At 36.2% G+C, this 24,819-nt stretch overlaps 3 protein-coding genes across 3 annotated transcripts; all 3 read right to left on the bottom strand.

Annotated features, from left to right (window-relative positions):
* Window positions 1-162: 162 nt before the first annotated feature.
* LOC107716638 (AT-rich interactive domain-containing protein 3B-like) lies at window positions 163-15,017 on the bottom strand (the record flags this gene model as incomplete). The annotated part of the gene is made up of 4 exons (XM_016523131.1): window positions 14,733-15,017; window positions 12,521-13,198; window positions 1,447-1,521; window positions 163-235 (listed from the first exon to the last, which is right to left on the bottom strand). Coding segments are annotated over exons 1-4 (862 nt in total), but the record flags the coding sequence as incomplete, so codon positions are not given.
* Window positions 15,018-15,845: 828 nt separating this feature from the next.
* On the bottom strand, window positions 15,846-18,535 carry LOC107716663 (cytochrome c oxidase subunit 5A, mitochondrial-like). The gene is made up of 5 exons (XM_016523166.1): window positions 18,358-18,535; window positions 17,168-17,284; window positions 16,449-16,570; window positions 16,118-16,246; window positions 15,846-16,005 (listed from the first exon to the last, which is right to left on the bottom strand). The coding sequence occupies exons 1-4, from the start codon at window positions 18,428-18,430 to the stop codon at window positions 16,133-16,135; spliced, it is 426 nt and encodes a 141-aa protein (XP_016378652.1). The 5' UTR covers window positions 18,431-18,535; the 3' UTR covers window positions 15,846-16,005; window positions 16,118-16,132.
* Window positions 18,536-19,710: 1,175 nt separating this feature from the next.
* LOC107716637 (ribonuclease P protein subunit p25-like protein) lies at window positions 19,711-20,746 on the bottom strand. Its single transcript, XM_016523129.1, has 2 exons — window positions 20,729-20,746; window positions 19,711-20,637 (listed from the first exon to the last, which is right to left on the bottom strand). Exon 2 carries the CDS (start codon window positions 20,431-20,433, stop codon window positions 19,711-19,713), a length of 723 nt encoding a protein of 240 aa, XP_016378615.1. The 5' UTR covers window positions 20,434-20,637; window positions 20,729-20,746.
* Window positions 20,747-24,819: the final 4,073 nt, after the last annotated feature.

Genomic DNA, 24,819 nt, shown 5'->3' with positions numbered 1-24,819 from the left:
TAAGGGGGCCGTCTCCACGCTAGGTGTAGGTGTCCGATTAAATCGCTCATCACCAAAGAGTGACGCTAAAGTGGATTCAATTATTCCTACAGATAAGACAAGATGTAGGTCCCTTTGGGAGGAAATTAATGTTTGAAATAGGATTAATAGAGCCTGTCCTACCTCGTTTCTGCATGTATGCAAAGAGGTCATCGAGGAACTCCTTCCGTTGTGGGTCGTTGTCCAGTTCATAAAGCTGAAAGAATAATTGTGATTAACAATTAATTAGTTAATCATTGTAACATCCTTTTGGAAACTTCTTTATGTCAATTTCTTTGTATACATAAAGCTACTGTTCTTAAGGTTGAACAAAAGTCCTTGTTTGCTCAATAAAATACAGAATTTAATATATTAATGTTAGTGCTGTCAAATGATTAATCGCGATTGATTGCATCCAAAATAAAAGTTTTTGTTTACATAATATGTGTGTGTACACTTTGCATATTTATTATGTATATATAAAAACACATGCAATGAACTTTTCCACGACATTCTAATTTATTGAGATGCACATGTATTATGTAAACAAAAACTTTTATTTTGGATGCGATTAATCGCGATTAATCGTTTTGACAGCACTAATTGATATATATCAAATAAGGGCTGTCAATTTGTTAATGTACAGTATGTGATTAAATAAGTATATAATACTGTTAATTTGTTAATGGATCATTAAATTTGACCATTAAATTTTTTTTTAAATTTATTTTATTTTTCACTGGAAACTTCAGATAAAGTAAATTAAATACCATCTTTCTAATATAATCTGAACTTTCGAATAAAAAAAAATCCTAAAAATACGTACTATGTTTTCTACAAAAATATTAAGCACAACCGTTTTCAGCATTGATAATAATCAGAAATGTTTCTTGAGCATCAAATCATCATATTAAAATGATTTCTGAAGGATCATATGACTCTGAAGAATGCAGTAATGATGCTGAAAATTCAGCTTTACATCACAGGAATAAAGTATATTGTAAAATATATTAAAATAGAAAAAATTTATTTGTAATTGTAATAAATTGTAATAATAATTCACAATATTACGGTTTTTACTGTATTTTTGATCAAACAAATGCAGCTGTGGTTAACATAAGAGACATAAAAAAAATACAATAAAAAAAACACCCCTTACAGACCCTAAAGGTTTGAACATTAGTGTACATGTTCTGTAATCTGTCAGACAAAAATGTTAGAGCCCAATAATTGTATATTTCATTTTCTTTCTTTAAATATGAACTGAATGCGTACATTAATTGTGATGAAAAACTAACAGCCCTAATCTATAAAAAGTGTTTCCTCTACATGCTACTATAAAGTTAAATAACTGAGCAAAACTGTGTTTGTGTGTCACTGACAAAGTGTGTAATGACTAAATGACCATTGCTCAGAAACAATGTTTACCTTGGCAAAGTCTCTGGAGGCCTCTCCTCGGCTTCTCCCACCCTCGCCTTCCTCATTCCAACTTGAATTTCCATTCTACGAGAAAAGAGAGAAAAACAATTAGCAAAACAACGTGACAGAAGAGGATGACATTGGGGGCCACTGTTTGAAAGGACAGAAAGTGAGTTATTGGGTGTCGGGAGTCAAGATGCACAAACAGGCTCCTGTCTGCATGTCAGGAAGGCGTTCCTTAACGCTAACCTTTGAACTCCAAGGGTCGGTCTTGTGTGAACAAGAAGGGGTACGGAGCTGAAAACTGGGTGACAGTGGACAGAAGCTACAAGGAAAGTACAAATGTACCATATGCAAACTTTAGAAAATTTCTGGCTGATTATTATTTTCATGTTATGACCAAAAACCAATACAGGCCAATATTAAAAATTCTATACAATTTGGTCTAAAAAAAAAAAAACATTAGAAAATAAATGCAAAAGTCAATATAGGCATCACAACATATATGATATGAAAAAAAGTCATTTTGAGATTTGCTAAAGATAAATATTAAATAATTATTAGTGTTTTAATGATCAATTTTAAATCTAAATATAGAGAAAATGAGAATGAACAATTAAATATTCAATAGTCCGATAAAAAAACTACTGAAATACATCTAAAATACAGGTGATACCAAAACATTTGTAAGACAGCGATGACTGATATTAAATTGCATACCATTTTAAAAAGAAACAAAAAATAGCATTTAAAATGAAATAAATATAAAATTGTATGTATAAATACATTTACTAAATATTACAATTAACAGTGTTAATTTAATAACGCTGTTAACTGTAATCTTTATCAGTGATTTTAAAGAATAACAGAGTTAGATGATGGCAAAAGTAATCTAAATAATAAGCATGCAGAAACATCCAATATTATCTAATATAAACTGGCACACATCTAATATGGAGTGAAAAAAGGATGGACACAAAACTCTATACTCTTACAAATGAAGGTTCCAAAAGTGATTTTTAGATCCTCAAAGAACCTTTGAGTGAACAGTTCTTAAAAGAAATTTTTTTTTAGTGTGAAGAACATTCTAAAAATCTAAAGAAGCTTTTTCCAGTATAAAGAACCTTTTGTGCAAAGAAAGGGTTCCACAGATGTTGAAGGTTCTTCATAGAACCATCGACACCAATAAAGAACCTTTATTTTTAAGTGTAGCTCATGAAAAATATTATTTTAGTGAAAAACATCAGTACGGGTGGAAACCACAGCATGAGTCTACTAGATAAGTGATATATCCTAGCAAAAGGGCGCAAACGGAGATCTTCTAATGTGAATATAATCTATCATTGAGAAACCAGAGACATTAAGTCAACAGGCAGTAATGCTATAACAGGGTGGGCTTCCCGAAGTGCTATCAACACTTAGATAGGATTGTTCAACTGAGATGAAACAGTAACCTCCCCTATCAAGCAGACCTCTTTGGGTGTTAATGCAAATATACCAGTATGCTGATAGGAATGGGTGGTAATTGCATTTTGATAAGTTAGAGATCATGCTGTGTGGGACAGATGTGTCATCAGCACTCACCATGAGTCACTATTCAGTTGAGGCACTTAAGTTGTTTGATTTCTTCTTAAAGCATTCTTTTACAACAGGGTTGGGCGGTATGACAATGTAAAGATTCTGCTATACTGTAAATCTGTGGTGCAAATATATAAGGACACAAAAAAATAAAATGACAGCCTACACTTCAAATGGTGCAACAGACCACACTTTCAGTGTAGATAGCCTTGTTGATTATAGCTTTGTTGGGAGCAATTTCGTTTTGATGAGTCACATGCATTTAACATAAATATAGGTCATTTACAGTCACTAAGTAACATTGCAAAATATCAAATCATACAAATGAACTGAAAAAAAAAACAGAATAAAAAAAAAGAAATAAATGGTAAAAATAAAGACCGATACACTCAAGTTACCCATATAAAAACAGATTCTGCTATACTGTAAATCTGTGGTGCAAATATATAAGGACACAAAAAAATAAAATGACAGCCTACACTTCAAATGGTGCAACAGACCACACTTTCAGTGTAGATAGCCTTGTTGATTATAGCTTTGTTGGGAGCAATTTCGTTTTGATGAGTCACATGCATTTAACGTAAATATAGGTCATTTACAGTCACTAAGTAACATTGCAAAATATCAAATCATACAAATTAACTGAAAAAAAACAGAATAAAAAAAGAAAGAAATGGTAAAAATAAAGACCGATACACTCAAGTTACCCATATAAAAACAAAAACTGAACCAAAACAAAAGAACAATAAATGAATGAATGAATAAATAAATAAATAAAAAGAAAAGATAGAGGTACTCAAGGTCAAAACAAAAAGAAATCATTAAAAAAACAAGACAAAAAAAGACATGAAAAACAAAATCAAAGAAATTCCCCAAACAATAAAAATAAATAAATAAAACAAAAATAAGAACAAAAAAGATAGAGGCAAGTTCTCAAAATAAAAAATGCAAAAAAATAAATAAAATAAAAATAAATAAATAAAATCAGAGAAATACATTTTAAAAAGAATACAATCAAGTTCTAAATAAAAATAAATTAATAAATAAATGAAACAAACAAACAAACAAACAGAAAAGACAGAGGTACAGAAAAAGGTACAGGCAGTTCTCAGCAAAAAATTACTACATACTACTACTGTGATATAAGAATATAAGATTTTTGCCATTCCGCTAGGGCTGAACGATTAATTGCATTTGCGATAATATCGCGATATGACAAAACGCGATTTTTCAATCGCAGAGGCTGCGATTACACTCGGTCACGTGACACGCGAAAGTAAAGGCTGATTTATACTTCTGCGTCGGACCTACGCGGTAGCCTTTACGCCGTAGGCTATGCATCAGTTTTCATTTATACTTCTGCGTCGTTGTCTGCGTCAACGTGCAGTACACATGCAAACCGCTAGTCAGTTCTGTCCACGGGCATGTTGCTGGTGTAACCCGCAGTACCATGGCAAAAGCTGAAGAAGAAACGGCTCGTCGGAGAAGCATTATAGCCGTGACGGCGGCAAATAAATATCAAATCATTAAATCATTATTTAAAACTACAAAAAGGAGACAACAACGGAACAGGAGATGATGGCATTCTTTCAATCTCCACAAGGACTTGTACCACGGCAGATCAACATTGTTTGTTGCGGACAGTTAGTTTTCAGTAGCAATTAGGCGGGTTTTGTTGTGAAAACCTGGCAACCCTGGCATGCTAACGTTACACGTGGAAATATTTGAAAGCGTATATAATGAACGTACTTCAAACGTACTCCATCAGCAGAAAAAGAAAATAAATAAAATCGTAAACAGCCAAAGGACGTAACTTAGAATGGGAGATAGATCGGGTTGTGAAAGGGAAGAGAAAAGCCATAGATGAAGTCGCACAGACCCAGGCTCCATCACACGCTTGAGGTATTCAGCCAATCACAACGCACTGGATAGCTGGCCAATCTGCGCACACCTCGCTTTTCAGACCGATGAGCTTTGTAAAAATCGAAAAAAGGCGGGGCATAGAGGAGAAACAATAATACAGTATGTAAAAAATGTATTTTTTTTACTTTAAATTCTCTCTATGCTATTTTTCAATGTTTCAAGTGATGCAGGTGTTTTTTTCCCTGTAGGTTTTTTAAATTAAAAAAAGCATTAATTTTTCATAATGTTTAAAGAAATTATTTGGTAGTCTGAGGTGGATTTTCTTTTTCAGATTTTCTTATAGGTTTAAAGGGGGTCGCGACCAAAAAAGCTTGAGAACCACTGCATGGTCTTTGTTGAATAATACAGAACATAACGAGCTTTAAAAAAAAAAAAATCGCATATTAAATCACGATCGCAATATTGGTAAAAAAAATACAATAAAAATTGCAATTAGATTTTCCAAAATCGTTCAGCCCTACATTCCGCCCATCACTATTTTACAATAACCATATTACATAAAGACAAAAAGAAAGATCAATTAAACTTGTCCAAGTGCCACACGCCCATTAGATTTTCAACAGCGCTGCAGCTGCTCCACAGGCGACAGCACTGAACAGCACCATGGGGTATGGCCTGGATCTTTAATCCAAATCAAATAATTGGGTCTCCACTGCCAAAAGTCACAGTTTCACTTATTCGGCTCCTTGCTGTGCCAGGAGCGATCGAGGCTGGAGAGGTGGGGGTGGGAGTAGATTGGGGACTTTTATCCCTGGGAATTTGTAATGGATCCATTAAGAGCAATTCATGGTTGTATGCCGAACAACACTAAGTGATATTTGAAGGTGTGTGGCTGTCCAGTATCCCACAATAAGATGACATGGGAAGTCCACTGTGGGAAAAAGTCTGTAAAATGTGCAGCCTGTACAACTGTATCAAAAAAAAAAAGAAGAAGAAGAAAAAAAAACAGTAAAGTTTACTACAAAAGTAAAAAAAAAAAACACAAAGTAGCTTTATTAGGCCTTATTGGTTGATATAGCCCTTTGAACAATACAAATGGCACATAGTTAAGAAGAGCCGAAAGAGAGACAAAAGGCCCAAAGCCAGGGCCTGTAACTACTTGTCCAAATCCTTAAACATCCTGCAAAGGCCTGAGGCAGAGTTCACATCCATTATCTTTGTCCTGACTGGGTGCTACATGAGAAAACAGATAGTCTTTCAAACAAATAGACACCGGTGTGAACATCTCAGTCCACCATGGCCCTATCTCAGTATCGGAAAGTTTGGAAAGGATGAAACTGAAGGAGGGCAGATCCCAAAAGTTCCCCTGTCCTGGGCGGCTTTTCTACTAAATTTAAGAATTTTAAAATGCCAATAATCCCTCAAGAATGAAATTTGGGGCCTTACAGGATTCAGAGCATGATGATATTCCTGATGATGATGTCCTGTTTATAATACCTTGCCATTCTTGCATCCTGTCTACCTCTGTAAAGCACATTCATTAATGTAGTCAAACTGGACTAACAAGTGCAGTCCACTTTTTCCAAAAAAGTTATTTGAAAACCAGAAACAATTTGACCAAAATAATAAATAAATAAAAAACGGTTATGCTCAAGTAATAATAATAAAATGGATAACAATAGCTAATAAAAATAAAGAAATATACGGGGGAAAAACAGAAATACGGATATAAAAAATAACTAGATTATTCATAGCACAAAATGTACTTTTAGCCAATATAAACATGTTTTTATTGATGACACAACAACATTACTTTCAACCCCACTGGGTTATGTGACGTATGCATTTTTTTAGCACTTGATTTCTTCCTAGGTGTGCTTGAAATTCCACATTCTAGTGACATTGATAAATAGATACTGTGTGATTATAAAGCCCTAAGCTGCTTTTGGTAAAACGAAGGCTGCAAACATCTCCAGCGAGTTGGGACAGGTTTTGAGGAGGTTGGGGACAAACATTCTATACTTGTTAAGAGGGAAAGGAAATGGACAGACAAATAAGAAAACACCCCCTTCCCTTCCCCATATACTTTTCTGGTTGATTACCATTCCCCACTCCATTACTTACTTCGGTTACATTTGGTGAAATGGACTAGAAACGGTCACAAATCATAGGACGGCTGTGACGAAGACACTCCCTCTATTCTCCCTTTATGCACAGGCCCCTAATGGGAATTCTCGCCATTTGAAGAAAAGAAACTCTAATTCCACTTGGAATGTTTCCTTTGGGTGGGGCTGGACAAACTAGACGCAGACGCCAGCCCCTCACCAACCTCACATTCTTGCCTCTGGCCTTTAAAGATTTTTACTATCAAATGCCTCCTATTCAAGGGTTAGAGTTACCACCCGACCAGATAGTTCACACTGCGCTGAAAACGGGAAGGGCGGAATGGCACCAAAACAAGGCTATAAAGCATCCATCTGACAGCTTGCAATTCAAATAAACAATGTTTTATCATGGAATCAGCCTGTCGAGATGATATTCTTAAGAGCAAAGACCATTGCTAATTGAATCGGCGCTGATCTATCGCACAGATGGGCTACACTTTGAGCTGACGCCAGTGATCACATCATCACAGGACCCAGGAGGGTCGTCCGACTGAAACTTCTCCATCAAGATGGACCACCAAGAGCTGTCAAAACTACCAGATAGAGATTGACAGACCTCGCGAGCGCATTAATGCCCGTAACGCGCAAGAGAAGCAAGCTACGCCGTGCTAATAATACGCACCAGATGTCGTGCTAACATTTGAAGCGAACGTACAAGTGTGAGGCCGTCGGGTCATTGATAATTTATATGGAAAATCATTCCACTGCGACAGCAATCCCTGATATAATAAGAATTGATTGCTACCGGCTGGGCTGTATTGTTGGCGTGGGGGGTGAAATCTTGTCAAGGTGACGCTGACAGTTAAATAATACAACAGAGTTCGACAAAACAAGATTGTTCCCAAACCCAAGGACAAATTTCCTGTTGTTCGTTCAGAAAAAAGCACTTTTGGGGGAAGGGAGAACATCAAGAGTCTGCGATCTAAAGCACTTTTGCCTTTTTGTTTATTCGTACACATCACTTTTGCCATAGCAACCGTGAAGACGACAATATAACCCAATCCATGTTGGGTACACTCCTAAAAATAAAGGTTTTCACAGCCATAGAAGAACAATTTTTGATTCTCCAAAGAACCTTTTTTTTTTTTTAAAAGAACCTTTTTTTTTTTTTACACCCAATTTAAACACCCAAGTAACCTTTTTCCACTATAAAGAACCTTTTGCGCAATGGAAGGATTCAACACTATTAAAAATAAAAGTTCTTTATTGGCATTATCATTCAAGGAATCTTTCCACTGCACAAAAGGCTCTTTATAGTGGAAAAAAGTTATTTAGATTAATAAAATGTCCTTCACACTAAGAAAAGAACTGTTCACTGTTCACTCGCTGTGAAAACACATTTTTGGAAACTATTTTTTAATAATGTATGGATGTTAAAGATTCTTCATGGAACCATCAATGCCAAAAAAAGAACCTTTATTTTTAAAGAGTGTGGCAAAAATGCGACCGGAGGTTTCAAAGTAAGACTTAGAATGAATATTTGGCCCCTAAAATAATAAACAGGTACTTGGTTTAAAGATTTTACTAATTGCCGCCATATATTTCTCCTGACAAATGCAGAATCAAAGTAGCGGGGGTGTTTCTATTGACCCGATGCCTTTGATATGGTCATCATACTCGCCAAATGGGAGGCTGTAACTCAAGGCACATGCGTGCTTCGACGTCAACTGAGCCTGATTAAAACTCCATTAATCACACTAGATTACCATGCCGAGCTCCCTAAAAAGGGCATTGTGTCAGCTACCACTAAATACGCTAGGTTTAAAGGGCGCCAAGCTATCTGGACTGGCCTCAGCCATTTGTTCAATGAAAAGTTTAATGGCAGCCATTTGACCTCCTCATTGACTTGGGAGATGATTTACTGAATTCAATGCTAGTAAAAACGAAAAGCAAATCAGCAACAATAAAACTCAACTTTTCAAGCACAGGAAATACAAATAACGATCATAACATCCCCAAACCAAACATCTCCATCCATAGGCCTCCCTGAAAAACCTGAAAGTCCTATCCCTTGGAGATTCTAAACAAAGCTGGGGTGAACTTTTTTTATCTGCAAACTGCCAATTAATTCCCCCGTTCACTAAGATTATGAGTAAACACTGCCGCCAACTTTACACCCGACTACTGTGCTTTTACCAAAGGTGTTTACTGATTGACTGAGGCTTATCCATTTAAGTGTGAAAAGCTTCAAAAAGACAACCCCCAACCCTCATTTAAAAATGCCATTTGTGGCATCTGTTCTCTTTTGTGTAGTCAGTGCCATCAAACCAGTCTCTTCACATCCCCCCCACCCTGCAATCTGATACTGTTACCACAGAGAGCATCATTAAATACTAAAGGACAGAAATAAAGACGGGTGGGACCAAAAAAAGATTTTCATCAGATTTCATTTCCTTCAGGAAGCGAATCATCTGTCGCCCTGGGGGGAAAAAAAAAAAAAAAAAAAAAGAGGGCGGGGGTGGGATTGAAGCCCCTCAAGCTGTAAAACCTTGCTTATTAAAGAAGTCTGTTTTTGCTGTTTGTGCATTAAAATTCAACCAAAAATACTAAATAAAAATCTAATTAAATAAACAAAACGTGAAACAGATTCAGTAATTAAAGTAACTAAAGTATATTATTTCAATAAAAAAATGACTTCAGTTCCATGCATTCAATTTGGTTGTATAAATTATTATTTCTTTTAAATTACAAGGTTTTACTATCTAAAGACTTGTAAAGGCAGGCTTTATTTTAATAAAGCAATATATAATCTTCTAGTTTTCCTTTTGATTTTTGAAGGATCCTGGACATTTTCTTGACAATTTGTTTTTGTGAAAATCACCCCCCTAAAATGCACTCACCACCATGAAGTGACTCTATAAAGCTCATTCACTAAACTCTTCCCTCTTAGTAATGAGGTAGAAGTCCAACCGTCAGCCTTTTCACAGCACTGAATCTCCTATTGTCTCGTATACACGTGGACAAGCCTATATTTGAAAAGCAGTATACAAGCCCTCAGACCATTACCCTCTATAAATACATATATAATGACATGGGTGTGATGAAAACATCACAGACCGGCCTGTCAACATACAACCTTCCCAAACATCACTATACTTTTACCGACTTGTGCTTGTTGTTACTGATCTACCGCAAATAAAACCGCTTGAACGTGTTTGTTATCAGTAACCCTCAATAAAACCATGTTGGATGTTTTGCATAAAAACACAGTCATAACATCAAAGAAACACGGAATTAAATGGATGCACTGCTAAATGGGGCTTTCGGTATATATATATATCAATGTTGTATTATTCAATGTAAGTAGGGTAAATGGGCTTTGATTGAAAGCATGCAAATATCAAGGGCTGAAGGAAGCCATAAGAGTGTGCGTATGAAATTAGAGCAATCCATTTTTCCCTGATTGATCGATCACTCAAGCACAGCTGAGCAAACAAAGAGCTCAGACCACTAAAATGGATGACAGCACTACAGGGAAATGTCTCTCTACATTAAACCTACAGAGACGGTCTTCTGAAAGACGGCTTCATCCTTATCATGATTGATGCAAGCCTTTTAAAAGGACGAAATTACGTTTATGAAAATAACTTCACCCAAACATGAGAATGAAGAAGTTGTCTCATGTAGTTCCAATCCTGAATCCTGGCTTTCTTTCCTCTGTGGAACATTAAAATGATCTTTTGACAAATGTCCAATGTCCAACTTTGGACCCCATTGACTTTCATTGTATGGACACAAAAAGTGAAGACATCTCTCAAAATGTCTTTTTGTGTGTTCATACAGGTTTGGAACAACCTGAGGGTGAGTAAATGATGGCAGAATTTGAATATTGGATTAATAATCCTTTTAAACATGCTTATTTAAGAGTCCCACGCACAGTTGTCCAGTTTCGACTATTTCAACTGTGGGAAATCTCCACGTGTGAACTGTCAGGGCAGCTCTCCAAAAAGCACGCGCCTGTAACATTCTGCCTCTTGTATTGCAACTTGACAGCGTGCCTCTCTGGTCACAGGCCAAGACAGCATTACAGCACACTGCCAAGAGCTTGTTCTCAAGAAACACCAGCAGAAGGGGGAATGACAGAGGAAAGTGAGATAGCAGGAAGAAAGAGAGAATGAAAGCGCACTCCTGTTGGGCTGCCTGCCAGAACGCCAGACGTCAGGGATATCCAGGGACAAAAGCCTTATGTCAGGACAGAATTCCCTAAAGACTAGGGATGAATAAATGGATAAATTAACTGACTGAGTTGTAGGACCATGTCTGAGGGTACAGCTTGGCTCACAGCAGGAGACTATTGACAATAAGGGAAGAGGAGGACAATAGCTTTAAAAAGAAGTAGAACTCAACCAGAAGGGGAAAAAAAATAACAGAGGCCCAAAGTCTTTTGTACATATTTGGATTAACGCAAATTCCTCTTGTGCTCAAAAAAAAAAAAAAAAATGGATTAGACGTTTTAGCATTTTATAGATTTTTTTAAAAATTAGAAATCAAATAAATTAAAGGGCAGCATAACATACTATCATTATTTATAATTATATAACATTTTCATTTCCATAATGTAAAAAAAAAATGTATGAAAACACACCTCAAAAAATATGAATAAAAAAATTATACTTTATTAGTAATTATTTTCGGGACAATTAAGCACATTTTACACCAAATTCTCATTGTCATAAGGCTTTTGACACTTTCTATTTCCATTGTTTTAATTATGATTCTCATTACTGCGATTTCATTTTTTTAAATCTATATTTAAATAAGCATAATTAAAAGGCAGTATAACAAATACTACCATCATTTATGAACATTTTAATTTAATAATATAATATCGTTTTTATGTTAAGGTAATGATAATACGAAAACAAGAATTCTTTTTGCATTATGGTAATGAGAATTTATGGGGAATTGTGCTTAATTTAAGTAAATAATGTCAAAACACAGAAATCTTTAATGGTTGTAAAGAATAGGTTTCTTTTCCTTAAAGCAAAATAAAATTTATATTTCTTTATTTATTATTTTGGAGTGATCTGGACATATTTTGTGAAAATCTCCGGACTAAAATTACACTCAACAATGCTGTATGAAGTGACTCAATAAAGCTCATTCACTAAACCCTTCCCTTTTATTAAAGAGGTAGAAGTCCAACCCAATTCTTTTGTACACTTTAGGGAGAACACGTATTCCTGTTGCGCTCGAGAAAACTGGATTAGATGTCCTATTCAGAGCCGATAGCATTTCAGTAAGCCGAGATGAGTCTGTTTTAGTGGTTCTACAGTTTATGAACATGTAAAGACTCTCTACAATTCATCTCATGATCTGGCACTCCTAAAATCATGCAAAGATAAATGAAAATATGCTGTTTTGCTGCTTTTGTAGGTCATTGGTGATATAATGAGAGTAAACACAATGCCTGCGAATGCCTGACATACTGAAACCTCTTGAGATTAATGACAAGTCAAAGAAATATAGATACAAACCTGTTTGAATGAGTCATCGAGGCTCCAATCAGCCAGTCCGTTTGGTGTGCTGAACGATTGTTGGTCGGGAAGGGAGTCTTCAGGTTCGTCTTTCACTTTAGTGGTCGGCGACAGGGGACGTTTTTTAGCAGCGGATGGCGATGCGGCATAGACGGGGAACGTATACGGAGGAACTCCGACAGACGCTTGCTGAAGCGCAAGACTTTGCTTCCTGAGGAACTCCAAGCCTTCGCTTTCCTCTTCTTCGCTACCGTCTTCCCCATCCATCATCTCATCGTCGTCGTCTTCGTCCCCCTCGGACCCTCTTCCTCTGTCCATCTCATCAGCAGCGTCTTCCTCATGTACTTGGTCAGAGCCAGTTTTCATGGGCCCCCTGGCAGTTTGAGGCCCCTGGTCGCCTTTCAGCGCTCTGTCTCTGGAGTTTTTGCTGTAGAAATCAGGGGTTAATGGGGTGCCCTGAGCTCTGGCGGAGGCCATGATGGCTTGCTGTGCAGCCAGCTGCTGGGCGTACAGAATATGGGCTTCCCTGAGGTGTCTCTCCTTGCGCTCCATCTCCAGTTTAACTTGTTGTTGTCTCTGGAGCTGCTCCATAACCGCCTCCAGTTTGACTCCAGCCGCACTTCCGAAAGCCACCTGAGAAAATGCACCAGCCAGACCGCTGTCCTGAGACAAGCTGGGCTGGATTGTGGATAGAGGAAAATAAGTCAATTAATTCTGTAAACATATTTTTAAAAGCTAAATTCATTTTTTTTTCCACTTAAAAAAACAAATATTTTAGGATGAAGAAAGTGCAACATACTCTACTAAAACAACAGTTCAATATGATCAACATTTAAAGGGCTAGTTCACCCCTCAAAAAACAAACAAATAATTAAATATATAAATAGTGTCATCATTTACTCGCCCTCAAGTTGTTCCAAACCTGTATGAATTTCTTTCTTCTGCTGAATTTTGAAGAATGTGGGTAACCAGACCGTTTTCCCCATACTATAGACGTCAGTGGGGACCAGCAACTCTTTAGTTACTCACATTCTTCAAAATATCATATTTTGTGTTAAACAGAAGAAATAAATTCATACAGGTTTGAAACAACTTGAGGGTGGGAAATGTCTGACAGAATTTTCATTATTGGTTGAAAATACATACAAATAAACATTTTAATAACTAAATTTCAAAAGTTACGTTTTTTTAAACGTTCACGCAACACAACAATTAATGTGTAAACGAAACAATCACACTGTTTTTGAGCAACTTGAATTCAAACCAACATCATTAACTTAAAGGCATTAGAGTTCGAATTATCGACGCAATCAAATAATCAAACGACACGGTTGAGATATTCAAATGGACTCAATTCGAATTAGATACAAATATAACACAAATACGCGTAAATAAATAAGTACAAACGACATGGAGGAAAGTCAAATTTGTTTAATTTAAATGAAAAACAAATACGTGTAAGCAAATCATCACAACGGACATGGCTGGGTGGAATTCGAATTAATTTCGCAATAATTTTAATTCGTATTAACAGTATTTATACGTCCCAAAAAGATTAACGTCGCATTCCGCGGCTCGCTTATTGCCCAGCAGGCCAACCTACCTTTGACCCCGCCCATAGAGGCGACCAGTCGGGATAGTAGAACGACCGGATGTCCGGCCAAAACGGCGTGTCGCTTTACATTTTGTTAAATAATTAATATTTAGCCAAATCCAGTCGATTTATGCGGTTACTTTATCACTAATTAAAGCACAGTTTGATAAGTGAGCGCAATAAAAGAAGACATTCAGTTCACAGTCGAATCATGGCTGCCCAAAAGTATGGCGCTCTTCCAAAAACAATTAAGCTGTTAAAAAAAGAGAACGAACACACGACGCAACAAAGTATCGCGTTCTGACGGAAACAAACGGAGATGTTTTTGACTTTTCGACTCCAGCAGCACACGAACTTTAACAACTAATAAACAGCTCAAGTTGTATCATCAGAAAAAAAATCTTGAAATCGTGACGTGTACAATGTGGATTTTCGCTACATATAATAGCTTGATCATTCACACGAATGTAATTATAATAAATACCGACTCATTGAGTTTATATCAAAAACTCTTAAACGTACATGCAATATTTTATGCGCTCGATGTCTGCTGATTAAATATTACAGTAGCTTATCAATACATTCAACAGGGCTCTGTGCCAACAGGACGGAACTCACCACTTGCGCTTTGCTGCTACTGGAATTGTCCACCATCACTCTTTTCCTAGATAGACCACCGTGCGTGTTTTGCTCAGCGCACCGAGTACGTGTGCATCCACCCGAACGTGTAGCCTACTATCCCCTCTGATAGAACGATAATAAACCTCTCGGTGTTTGCAGAGGGGAAAAAAACACTCGACAGTGGGGCCAGCCAAAGGGGAAACGCCTGACCTCACCTCCCGAACTGCGCGCTGAGGGACTCCCACAGTCCCCTCGACTTTTCCTCCTCCAGCCGGAGCCAAACCCCCCGCACATTACCGCACATTTAAATCCCGCCCCACTGGCTTGTGCAACAAGTTATTACGTTCTTACGTTTCCCCTTTGCAAGCAGCTAAGTAAAATATTTATAGCACAAAAACCGATGGGAGTTAACATACACTTGCATGGCTGTTTCAAGCATCTATTATTAGACTGCCATTTTTTATTTTAGGTTCGAAATTCTGACCCCAAATTAGCCACAATGTTTATAGAAGAACGGAAATGAACAATTATTAATAGTACGATGGGGAAAAACACGTTTTGCCTAAAACCTTTTTATTCATTATGCATACACAACTTTAAATGTTTAGATTTTTGAATGTTTTTTGATATGATTTAGGCATTCCTGCTGCGCCCTCCACTGGTTCAAAAGTGCTATAACATTTACTAAATAATCATAGCTTGTGTCGAACAGAAAAACAAGAACGGTTTACTATGCACCTTGTTTTTAACGTAACAGCGGGCGCAGCAGTTGTTACCTTTAATGTGCGAGACTTCCGGTGTTGGCCGCTCCCAGTTATTTTAGCTGTGCAAAAACAGTCCGTTACTGTTATTATTCTGTTTACATACAGTTAATGAAACGGAAGTCTCGCACAGTCACAGGTAAAGTTTTTTTTTATTTTTTATTATTAAATTACAAATAAAACAATTCACTAGGTTGTCAATACATTTAACAGAAATAGTTTTCCATTTTGAAAGATTAAGAGGATAGATTTTTCTGTTGTGATTCATTATAACCCTTATAAAAAATACAAGTTAATACAAGTTTGAAGCAAAACCTGAGTCATCAGATAAAAACACAACAAGATTGAGTAAAGATATATCTCCCTTTATTAGGTCCATTAATATTTTACAAGCAAAATAACATAATAAAGGCCAATTAAATATAACACAAACACCATGACACGAGGCAAAGACTTCAAGTACAGTGGTCTACTCAGTCCAGACAAGAGCAGCAGTCTCCTGGAAGACTCTGTAAGTAAAAAGGAAAGATGCACATGTTAAATCAAATAAGGAAACACATCTTGCAATTGTTTAGAGGTTGAATTGTGTCCTTTTTTTAAAAATTGCATGCTGATACTCACCACAATCGCAGACATCTATGCTTTGTCAATGCCAAGCTCCTCAGGTGTAGGGATACCAAGCTCATTGAGGGTAGGCTGCAGCTCTTGGAGAACGTAGGGGTAGATCTCTTTGTGTGGGCCAGATTTGTCCTGTGTGAATAAATAAATAAATTAATTAAAATAAATAAATAAAGGAGTATGAGTAAAATAAAATAAAATCTAATTAAAATGTAAAACAATTTTAAGTAAAAAATTATTTCAGAAAAATCACGTTAAATAATGCAGCTTCAAGACATAAATTAATTAATGCCACTGTGGCATATTCTGCTATTGTCCAGAGAGTTTTACTGACCTTGACTGCCTCGAGGATGCGGATGGCACTGGCCAAATCGTTTAGCCTCCGACAGGCTCTCAGGGCTGCCTCCAGGATCTTTGGCTCAGGTACCAAGTCGTAACCGATCAAAGTGTTCATTCCTGAAGCAAAACAAAAGAAGACATGTATTTACTCTACAGTCAGTTCGAGCTTGTAACCGAAAACATACTTCCTTGTTCCAAAGATTTTACAGGTTAAAGATAAACAGACAAATTTTGGAAGAAGTGATACTAACGGATCAAACTAAACCAGCTTTACAGGTTAGCAAATATTAAAAACAAACAGAAACACTACTGTTACTGGTGGAAACTTGTTTTGTTGTCTAATGGTGCAAGTAATATATATATATATATATATGAATAATTTTAAATGTAAAATGTTTAAAAGTATATATAATTTAAAAAAAATTGTATTTAAGATTGTATATTAATTTTCAGGAAAAAAAATTGGCAGCAAACAACAAAAAACATTTCAGGGAAGATACAGTAATGCACTATAGCTTGCTACTGAATTCACTTAGAACTCACTTTCAGAAATATGGCTATCTTAAAGAGCAGCATTCAGATTCAAGAGGATTTTAAACAGAACATATGGCCACTAAAATAAATTTATGAGAGTAAATTCTCACTTTACAAGCTCAGCAGTCGAATGCACAGCTGCCGATTCAATAACAAGGTCAAAGCGCCACCGTCACCCACCTTTCCTCAGCTCCCAAGCATCAATGTCTGGCTTACTGAAGTAAGTGACCCAGCGGGCATCAAACTCTTCATCTGTCTCCTGTTTGCCATGGGAATAAGAACGAGCAGCTACTGAAGCTGTGGAAGAGGAAGACCAGAGACAATCAGAAGAGACTTTTAGCAAAAATTACTCACTTTATCAGCCTTAGAAAACGACATACAGACAATAATAACATTGTCACAGCCAAAGTACTTCCGGGAAGTACTGTAAGCATGAAAGGGCCATAAATCTAATCCAAAATCATTTCATGTTTCAGCGATGGTGAAAAACACTTAATAGTGCAGTGACATTTTGCATACAGGCCTTGTTCTAGTTGGAACTGGTCCAGTGCTCTTGTTTGACCCATGTTTGACTGGTACATGGTCCGTTGGGTCAGTATGATTTGGGCTAATGCTTATCTATCAGCTAAAGAAGGTCAGACAAAAGTTCAACTGATATCCCCAAAACGAGACGTATAATTAAAAACATGCAAACTAGATGTTTGTACGTTCATGAAGTGAAGTACATTCTGATGACACTACATTTGCATATGAGGTGTGGGTTTTCATAGAGGTCAGTGCACTGTCATAGAAAACATTCTGGCTGATAGTATTAGCTACAGCGACACTTTATATTCATGCAATAGGAATTTATGCGCATTCTTCATACATGCAACCTTGCGGCGCACGTATTCATTTACCGTATGACAAAACTGCTAACTTACAGAGGAGTTTATGTAAACCACACCGGCTGTTTGAAAAGCTGTCACAACCCACGTATTTACACACTAGACTAGCTGTTTCAATGAAATGTCAATCTGACAGAATAAAAGTGTCAATCTGGGATGCTTTCAGTTTGAGTGTCGCGTTTCCTCCTCGCGCTGGGCCGAAGCCTCACTCTAGCGGGTCATTGCAAGGACACTGTGAGAAAACATCTACAGGACTTCATAAATGACTGGGAAAACGCGACTGTCATGTGGAAATGCTGTTATCCAAATTACGATTTAGCGTGTGATAACTTCTGAAAGGTATAACCTTTCTTGCAAGGCACCGGTGCGGCTTTGGTTAGCTTATGTGCTAAGCTAAAGTTCAAGGTGTTTCCGTTAACTCTGCCTCTTATTGTCGTTTTTCCAATCAGCAGTTTCATAATTAATGGCAAATTCTGCATTTACCTGTATATTGTGGCCGTGACCTTGTTAAACTCCGAGCACCGGAGACAGAGAGTCGAAGGGCGGCTCTGAACATAGTGCGGCTCACCGGGCTCAAGCGCAACTCGACGGACTGAAGGATAGTCAAGATAGTCAAGATACCCGACCTGATAACACGAGACTGGCGTGTGACTGCGCATGCGCACTGGCTCGGCAATAAAGCCGTGTGTGGTGGACTCTGGCTGCGCATGGTCATGAATAGCGAGAGGGTTTGCTAAAGAGGATTATAAAAGAGCATGAAGGACAAAAGATAAATTTCTGTACTGTATACAAATCACAGTCATTCTCTATGAGCTGACAAAAACGTACGGAAGGTGCAATATTCTGCATTTACTGCATCCATTTAAACACACAAGCAGTTCCTCATCATTTATGGCATTTATATGCCATCATTAGAAATATTACGTCACTGTTGTCATACAATTACTTTGATCAAAATAGCTCAGTTTCATTACATATGCAGATTTTGCAATCGTAGCGTTGATATAATTTTACTGAAATATAGTTTCAGATAAAATACATTAAAAAGTCTGACTTTCGTCTTTTATTGAAAAGTTAACGGTAAAAATATGTTGCCAAAGTGCTATAGTTTTTAGCTTCTAACCCTAAATGTGAATTTCATTTAAAGATAATACAGCAACAAGCATGTTTCCAAAATAGTTGTTCTTGCCAGCAGGGGGCAGTATTACATTTCATAAAGTAAACATAGGGTTATTATTATAGTTAATAAAAATTAAAACTAAAATCATAAAAAAAAAAAAAACGTTTTTTCATGCAAATTTAAAGTTAACTGAAATAAAATAAATCTTTTTAACCTGATGTACTAAAATAATTAATAAAAATATACATAAAAATGAAAAAAGTTTGACTGTAACTATGAAAATGAATATTTTATTTATTATCACTTTAGACTTAAAAAAATTATAAAATTGACAAAACACAACAAAATTACTAAAATTGTAAAAAATAAAATTAAAATGGGAAAAAATAAAAACAAAATATTATTATAAACTATAATAGTATCCCAATCATACTAAATTTATAATGGTAAAACCAAGAGCACGAGAGAAAATATGAAAATCACTGAGCAGGGAAAATAACAGTGAAGGAGTGTAAGAAATAGCCAACAATAAATTATTTGTTTTTATATTTTATTTTATTTATTTGTCATTTATTTACAGACTATTATGAAGTAATAAAAAAAAAATCACTTGATCATGCATTTTATCACTCAGATTATACATTCACATGTATTGCATCCTGATATGGCTAAATTATATGACAGTTAAGCAAGTTATAAATACACACAAAAAACATTTATATGAATTCCTCCCTTTTATAGTAACATTTTTTCACTGTTTCCAGAGCTGGAATTTTATCCTGTCCCAGTGCAGCTCTTTTAAGACTGGGGAGATCATGAGAACAAGGACTCGCTGGTCTTTTTTCTGGCTTTCCAGCCCCCTGTGGTCCATCTGGCCATTTGCTTTCCTCTGAGAGAGTGTTTATTTCGGCTGGAGGCTGGTATCCCGGCTCCTGCGGGTCCAGCGGTTCTTTGGACAGAAGAATACAAATGGAAGGAAGAGTTCTGTGTACGGTCATCTGAACCGGGCTGCTGTCCTGGCTCTCCCACACCTCAGTCACTGTCCTGTACTGGAGCTTTGACACCTGGTGTAAACCCTGTACTTTCCGTTTCATTATCTCCGCACAGGTGATGGTTTTGGTCACAGCCCGTCCCGTCCCACTGAACAGAACCTGCGATGTTGGAGGCGTGTGTCCGTCACTTTGAATTCGAGACATGGCAAAACCCAAAAGGTTCCTTATCTTGCTCCCTTCCTTCACGCGCATTTCCAGCACCTCAGATGCCAGTCCTGGGACTGGACATGGGATTGGCTCTCCAGTGGAACAGACCTTTCTGAATCCATCTTGCTTTGGTTTGCTAGAAGACCCAGCAGGGTTTGTGGGATTGAGTTTAGAGGGTTGGACAGATGTGGTGCATTTAGAATGTGTGTTATTATGAAGCTCTCGGCTCGGCATAAACATATTTATAGGATGTTTTATATGTTCTTGGGGGTGCAAAACCAGAGCTGTGTAATTTCTACCTTCAAAAAGATGCAATACATTATGCTGTTTTCCAGCGTAAACAATGCACAGACATGAAGGAAATCGAATGATCTTAGCTGCTAAATGTTGTGTGATTCCCAAAGCTCCGAACTGAATGACAAGGTGTCATTTACTTCATACTCTCTGGCCGTTGACATGAAGGAAAGAAAAAAATCTGTTTTTCAAATTCATCAAAGCTGAAAGTGCTGAGTATCAGCAATTTCTCAGTCACTACCTTTGAAGCATATTTCAGTCTCCGTGAGAAGGGAGCTGTAATCAAACAAGGCAACAAGACGATGAGTTCAGAGACAGAACCACGTTTTAAAGCCAACAAGCTTGGTTTGGTCAAAATGAACCATTATTTGAACTTTTATCTGAAGTCAAAACAAAAAACAATAAAATAAAAGATCAATTTAAAAATCCAATGAAAATAAAATGAAGTAACATAAACAACAATAAAAAAAATAAAAAAATATATATACAATCCAAGTGCATTTAATTATACACACAAATAAAATAGAATATAAAATAATAATTTAAAAAGCCCAATGTGTTTACAAATTCAAATAAAATAAATTAAATAACACAAAATGAAATAAAAATCATATAATAAAATAAGTTATAAATAATAATAATAATAATAATAATAATTATTAAATGTACTTAATAATAATAATGTATTTAAATATAGGATTACACACTAATTAAACTCTAATTAAATAACATTATTCAACAAACGTTATAATAATACAAATACAATTTATAATAATAATAATAATAATATAAAAGCCAAATATATGTGTACAATTACATGCAATTACATGCAAATAAAATAAACAATACAAAATAAAAAAAACACTATATGTAATAAACATTAAATGTAAACAAAAAGGATAAATAATAACCATAAAGCCAAATGTATTAAAAAATACAATTACACAGTAATTACAATCAAATCAAATGCAGGACAACTTTATGAAACAAGAACAAATTAATGTCAAACTGATCTAGAAGAATCTTTTAATGATTCGTTTACCTTTTTGCTCTTAGAATTCTCATAGAGTTCTGCTGTAAGGTGAAGTTCTGTATGTGGCAACGCGTTCACCCTTGACGTCTGGTCAGACCTTTGGCATATTTACTCTTAAGTGGTGCCTACCACACTCCAGAATGCACTGAAGACCCAATCTGAGCGCTTGTGAGGGACACAGAGAGTGAGGGGGTGGAGAGCCAAAGCATCTCTTAAAGGAACAGTCACTGTGTCTGGCAAGTGCTCTGTACAGAATTTCAAATTTCATCCTGGTGAATGCTTTCCCGATTAAAATTTGCAGTGTTAATGAAGTCCTGTCAATCAGTGTGTGTCTGTAGCTGATTAACTTGCGTGACTGATTAAGGCTGAGAGTTTAAAAACACATCCTCCCATGCATGACGGCACAATGCAGCCAGGAAACAATTATCTACATAAGCACAGTTGACTTATGCCAGGCATCTGCTTTTAAATATGGCTTTGGGCCAACTTATTAACTTATGAAATTGTGTTTAAATATAAAACTTGCATGCTAAATTGATACAGCACACATCAATGTAGGTCAAGAAACTGCCATTTACCGAGCAAGAATTCACTGTTGTCCAAAGGTGGCTGTTTCATCAGGTCTATTTCTGCATCTTCTCCCACTGTGGCTGCTGAACGCTCTCAAAGTGTTAGAGCCCTGAGGCTGTGATTTCAATCAGAGAAGAAGGCCATGCGATTCTGCTTGACAAAATACACAGTCTGTATCCTGAAGGGGAGCATCCAACATTCTAGAGACTGGGGTGACAGGAGGCAAGACAAGCGTTCTGTTCAATGAGACCAGTAAGAAGCACAATTATACACTGTAAAAATGTACTGTAAAATACTTTTCATATGCAGTTCGATTAATGGAGGGCATCTCATCATGAGATGCTTTTCCTGAAACCATGGTCAGAACGAACATATCGACAAAGCACAAAAACAAAACAGCATCAGTAACACAACACTAAAATAATGCTGTGAATATTAATTACATAATATCATACACAACATTAAACACACCAATGATGCACATAACTGATAACATTTTTTATGAAATAAAGTTCTGATGGTTCATGCAAGCATGTGTTTCTCCATAAATATAAGGCAATTCATAATTTAAAAAATATATATAATTCTATTGTAAGTAATAATGTGAAATTCAATAAATAAAAAAATTATATTTTAATACAAAATAATTTAGAATTATTATGTTTATTCTTTTACTACATTGAAATATAGTACAAAGTTATACTCCAATGTACATAACTGTTAGCAGGTGCTTTTCTCCATAATTAATGATTCATAATTTAAAAATATAATTTAAAAACCGTTTACTGTAAAATATTACATATTGTATTTTAAGATTTTGTATATAAAATCATTAATAATTTAACACTTCAGTGTACATAACTGATAACAAAAATAAAAATAAATATACCTTAAATTAAAAAATGGTTCAATATAAATAATTATAAGATGATTCATAATTCATATATATATATATATATATAATAAATATATTAATATATATTCTATATATTTCTTATAAAATAATTCATAATTCATAATAATTCACAATTTTAACAATATTTACATTACTAATTTAAACTTTTATATGCATTAAATTAAAATATTTTTAATATACTACTTTGAAATAAATTTTCATGTCAAGTATGTTACATTTAAAAATGATCTTATAATTTAGAATTAAATGTAATATTTTAAAGTATATATACATTTTAAATTTTGCTTTTTACTTGTAAAAAAAGCCATTTTTAATATTAATATTAATGTTATGTATAATATTACTTTATAATTAATAGAGAAAATGTATTATAATTAATAATATAAGTAATAATGTTTAAACATGTTTATCTACCCTATTTGAATAGTTTTTTTGTTTTTTGACATTGCTTTGCAGTGTACACATGATCTGGAGTGTATTTATCTGAAGAGTGGACACATTTCAGTGATGTTATAGGACCGGTTACAGATCTGCTGGTAAAACTGGGCCTTTCAAGTGCACTGCCAACCAGACGCTCTTATTTTAGTAAGCTCCCAGAACAGATAAAAGCCAACATGTTGACAATTACTGTTTCAATTACTTCATCAATCTCCATAGATGACACACCCTCACAGCCGTTATCTGCCCGACAACAGAAACCCAGCCGCAGGGCCTCTCTGGCGGATTTCTTTGGAAGTCTTACTAATTTAATTAAAGGGAAATTAGGTCTCAAAGAGGAGCACTGCAGATTGCAACACCCACAGGGAAATGAAGTCAGAATGAAGTTTGTTTAATGGTGTGAGGAGACCGAGTAGGGCTTCACTGAGAACTTTTGTTAAGGAGGCAATCTCGCTTACAAAGGGATGAGAGGAATTCGAAAGGATTCGCTTTTTGCTTCACGTACGCTGCTGTGGAAGGATAAACTGGGCAGCAGTCAAGAGCATTTCAAAAACAAACTGTAACAGCAAGTTCCTCTGTAGCGAGAAATACGTAAGCTTGAAAACTGCACGGGTAATTTTCTCGCTGATGAAAAATTGGAAAAGGGCTCCTTCATGCCTCACTTCCATTCTGGAACAGTTCTCCCTCACGGCTCGGTCCAAGTGGTGTTTGAACACTTTCTGCTGAGGGTGTCAGAACTACTCGAGCTGGGCTGTACTGAGGTGTGTTCAGCCGTGATCTGCACTTGTAAAACATTTGTGAGGGTCAAAGCATTCAAATGTTTCCAGAGAAAGATAATAACCACACTCAGCCAAGGGTAGAGAGAGTCAAAGAAAAGGGAAGAGAAAGTGGATCATTTAAAGGGGTCATATGATGCGATTTCAAATTTTCCTTTCTCTTTGGAGTGTTACAAGCTCTTGGTGCATAAAGAAGATCTGTAAAGTTGCAAAGACTAAAGTCTCAAATCCAAAGAGATATTCTTTATAAAAGTTAAGAGTCAGCCACACCTACCTAAAACGGCTCGTTCTAACACGCCCCCACATATCTACATCACTATGTGGGAAGATTTGCATAACACCGCCCAAATGTTCACGCAAAAAAAGAAGGCGTAACTTTTATTCTCGATGTAGTATTGTTGTTGCCGCCGCCGCCATGTCGTGAAGGCGCTGTGTGTTTCGTTGTGAAAGTGAAACTACTTTGTTTGGCCTTCCAAAAGAGGACGATATCCGCTTCGTCATACCTGGAGCTGATCTGTGCTGGTCGCTGAGGAAATACATCAACTGCACGCTGTGGATCGCCGGATCGGCTTTCACCGTGGACGAAGCGGAGTCCAACC

Source organism: Sinocyclocheilus rhinocerous, unplaced genomic scaffold (assembly GCF_001515625.1).
Source record: "Sinocyclocheilus rhinocerous isolate Xijiao unplaced genomic scaffold, SAMN03320098_v1.1 scaffold1201, whole genome shotgun sequence".
Classification (NCBI taxonomy): Eukaryota; Metazoa; Chordata; class Actinopteri; order Cypriniformes; family Cyprinidae; genus Sinocyclocheilus; species Sinocyclocheilus rhinocerous.
This window is presented reverse-complemented; position numbering and strand designations above follow the sequence as displayed.

Excerpts from the sequence above, each read along its gene's own strand:
- LOC107716663 (XM_016523166.1), bottom strand. The coding sequence starts at position 18,430 with ATGTTCAGAGCCGCCCTTCGACTCTCTGTCTCCGGTGCTCGGAGTTTA. Across the intron at positions 16,571-17,167 it reads TGCTTGGGAGCTGAGGAAAG|GAATGAACACTTTGATCGGT; the intron begins GTGGGTGACGGT and ends GTTTTGCTTCAG. Across the intron at positions 16,247-16,448 it reads GCATCCTCGAGGCAGTCAAG|GACAAATCTGGCCCACACAA; the intron begins GTCAGTAAAACT and ends TTATTCACACAG.
- LOC107716637 (XM_016523129.1), bottom strand. The coding sequence starts at position 20,433 with ATGTTTATGCCGAGCCGAGAGCTTCATAATAACACACATTCTAAATGC.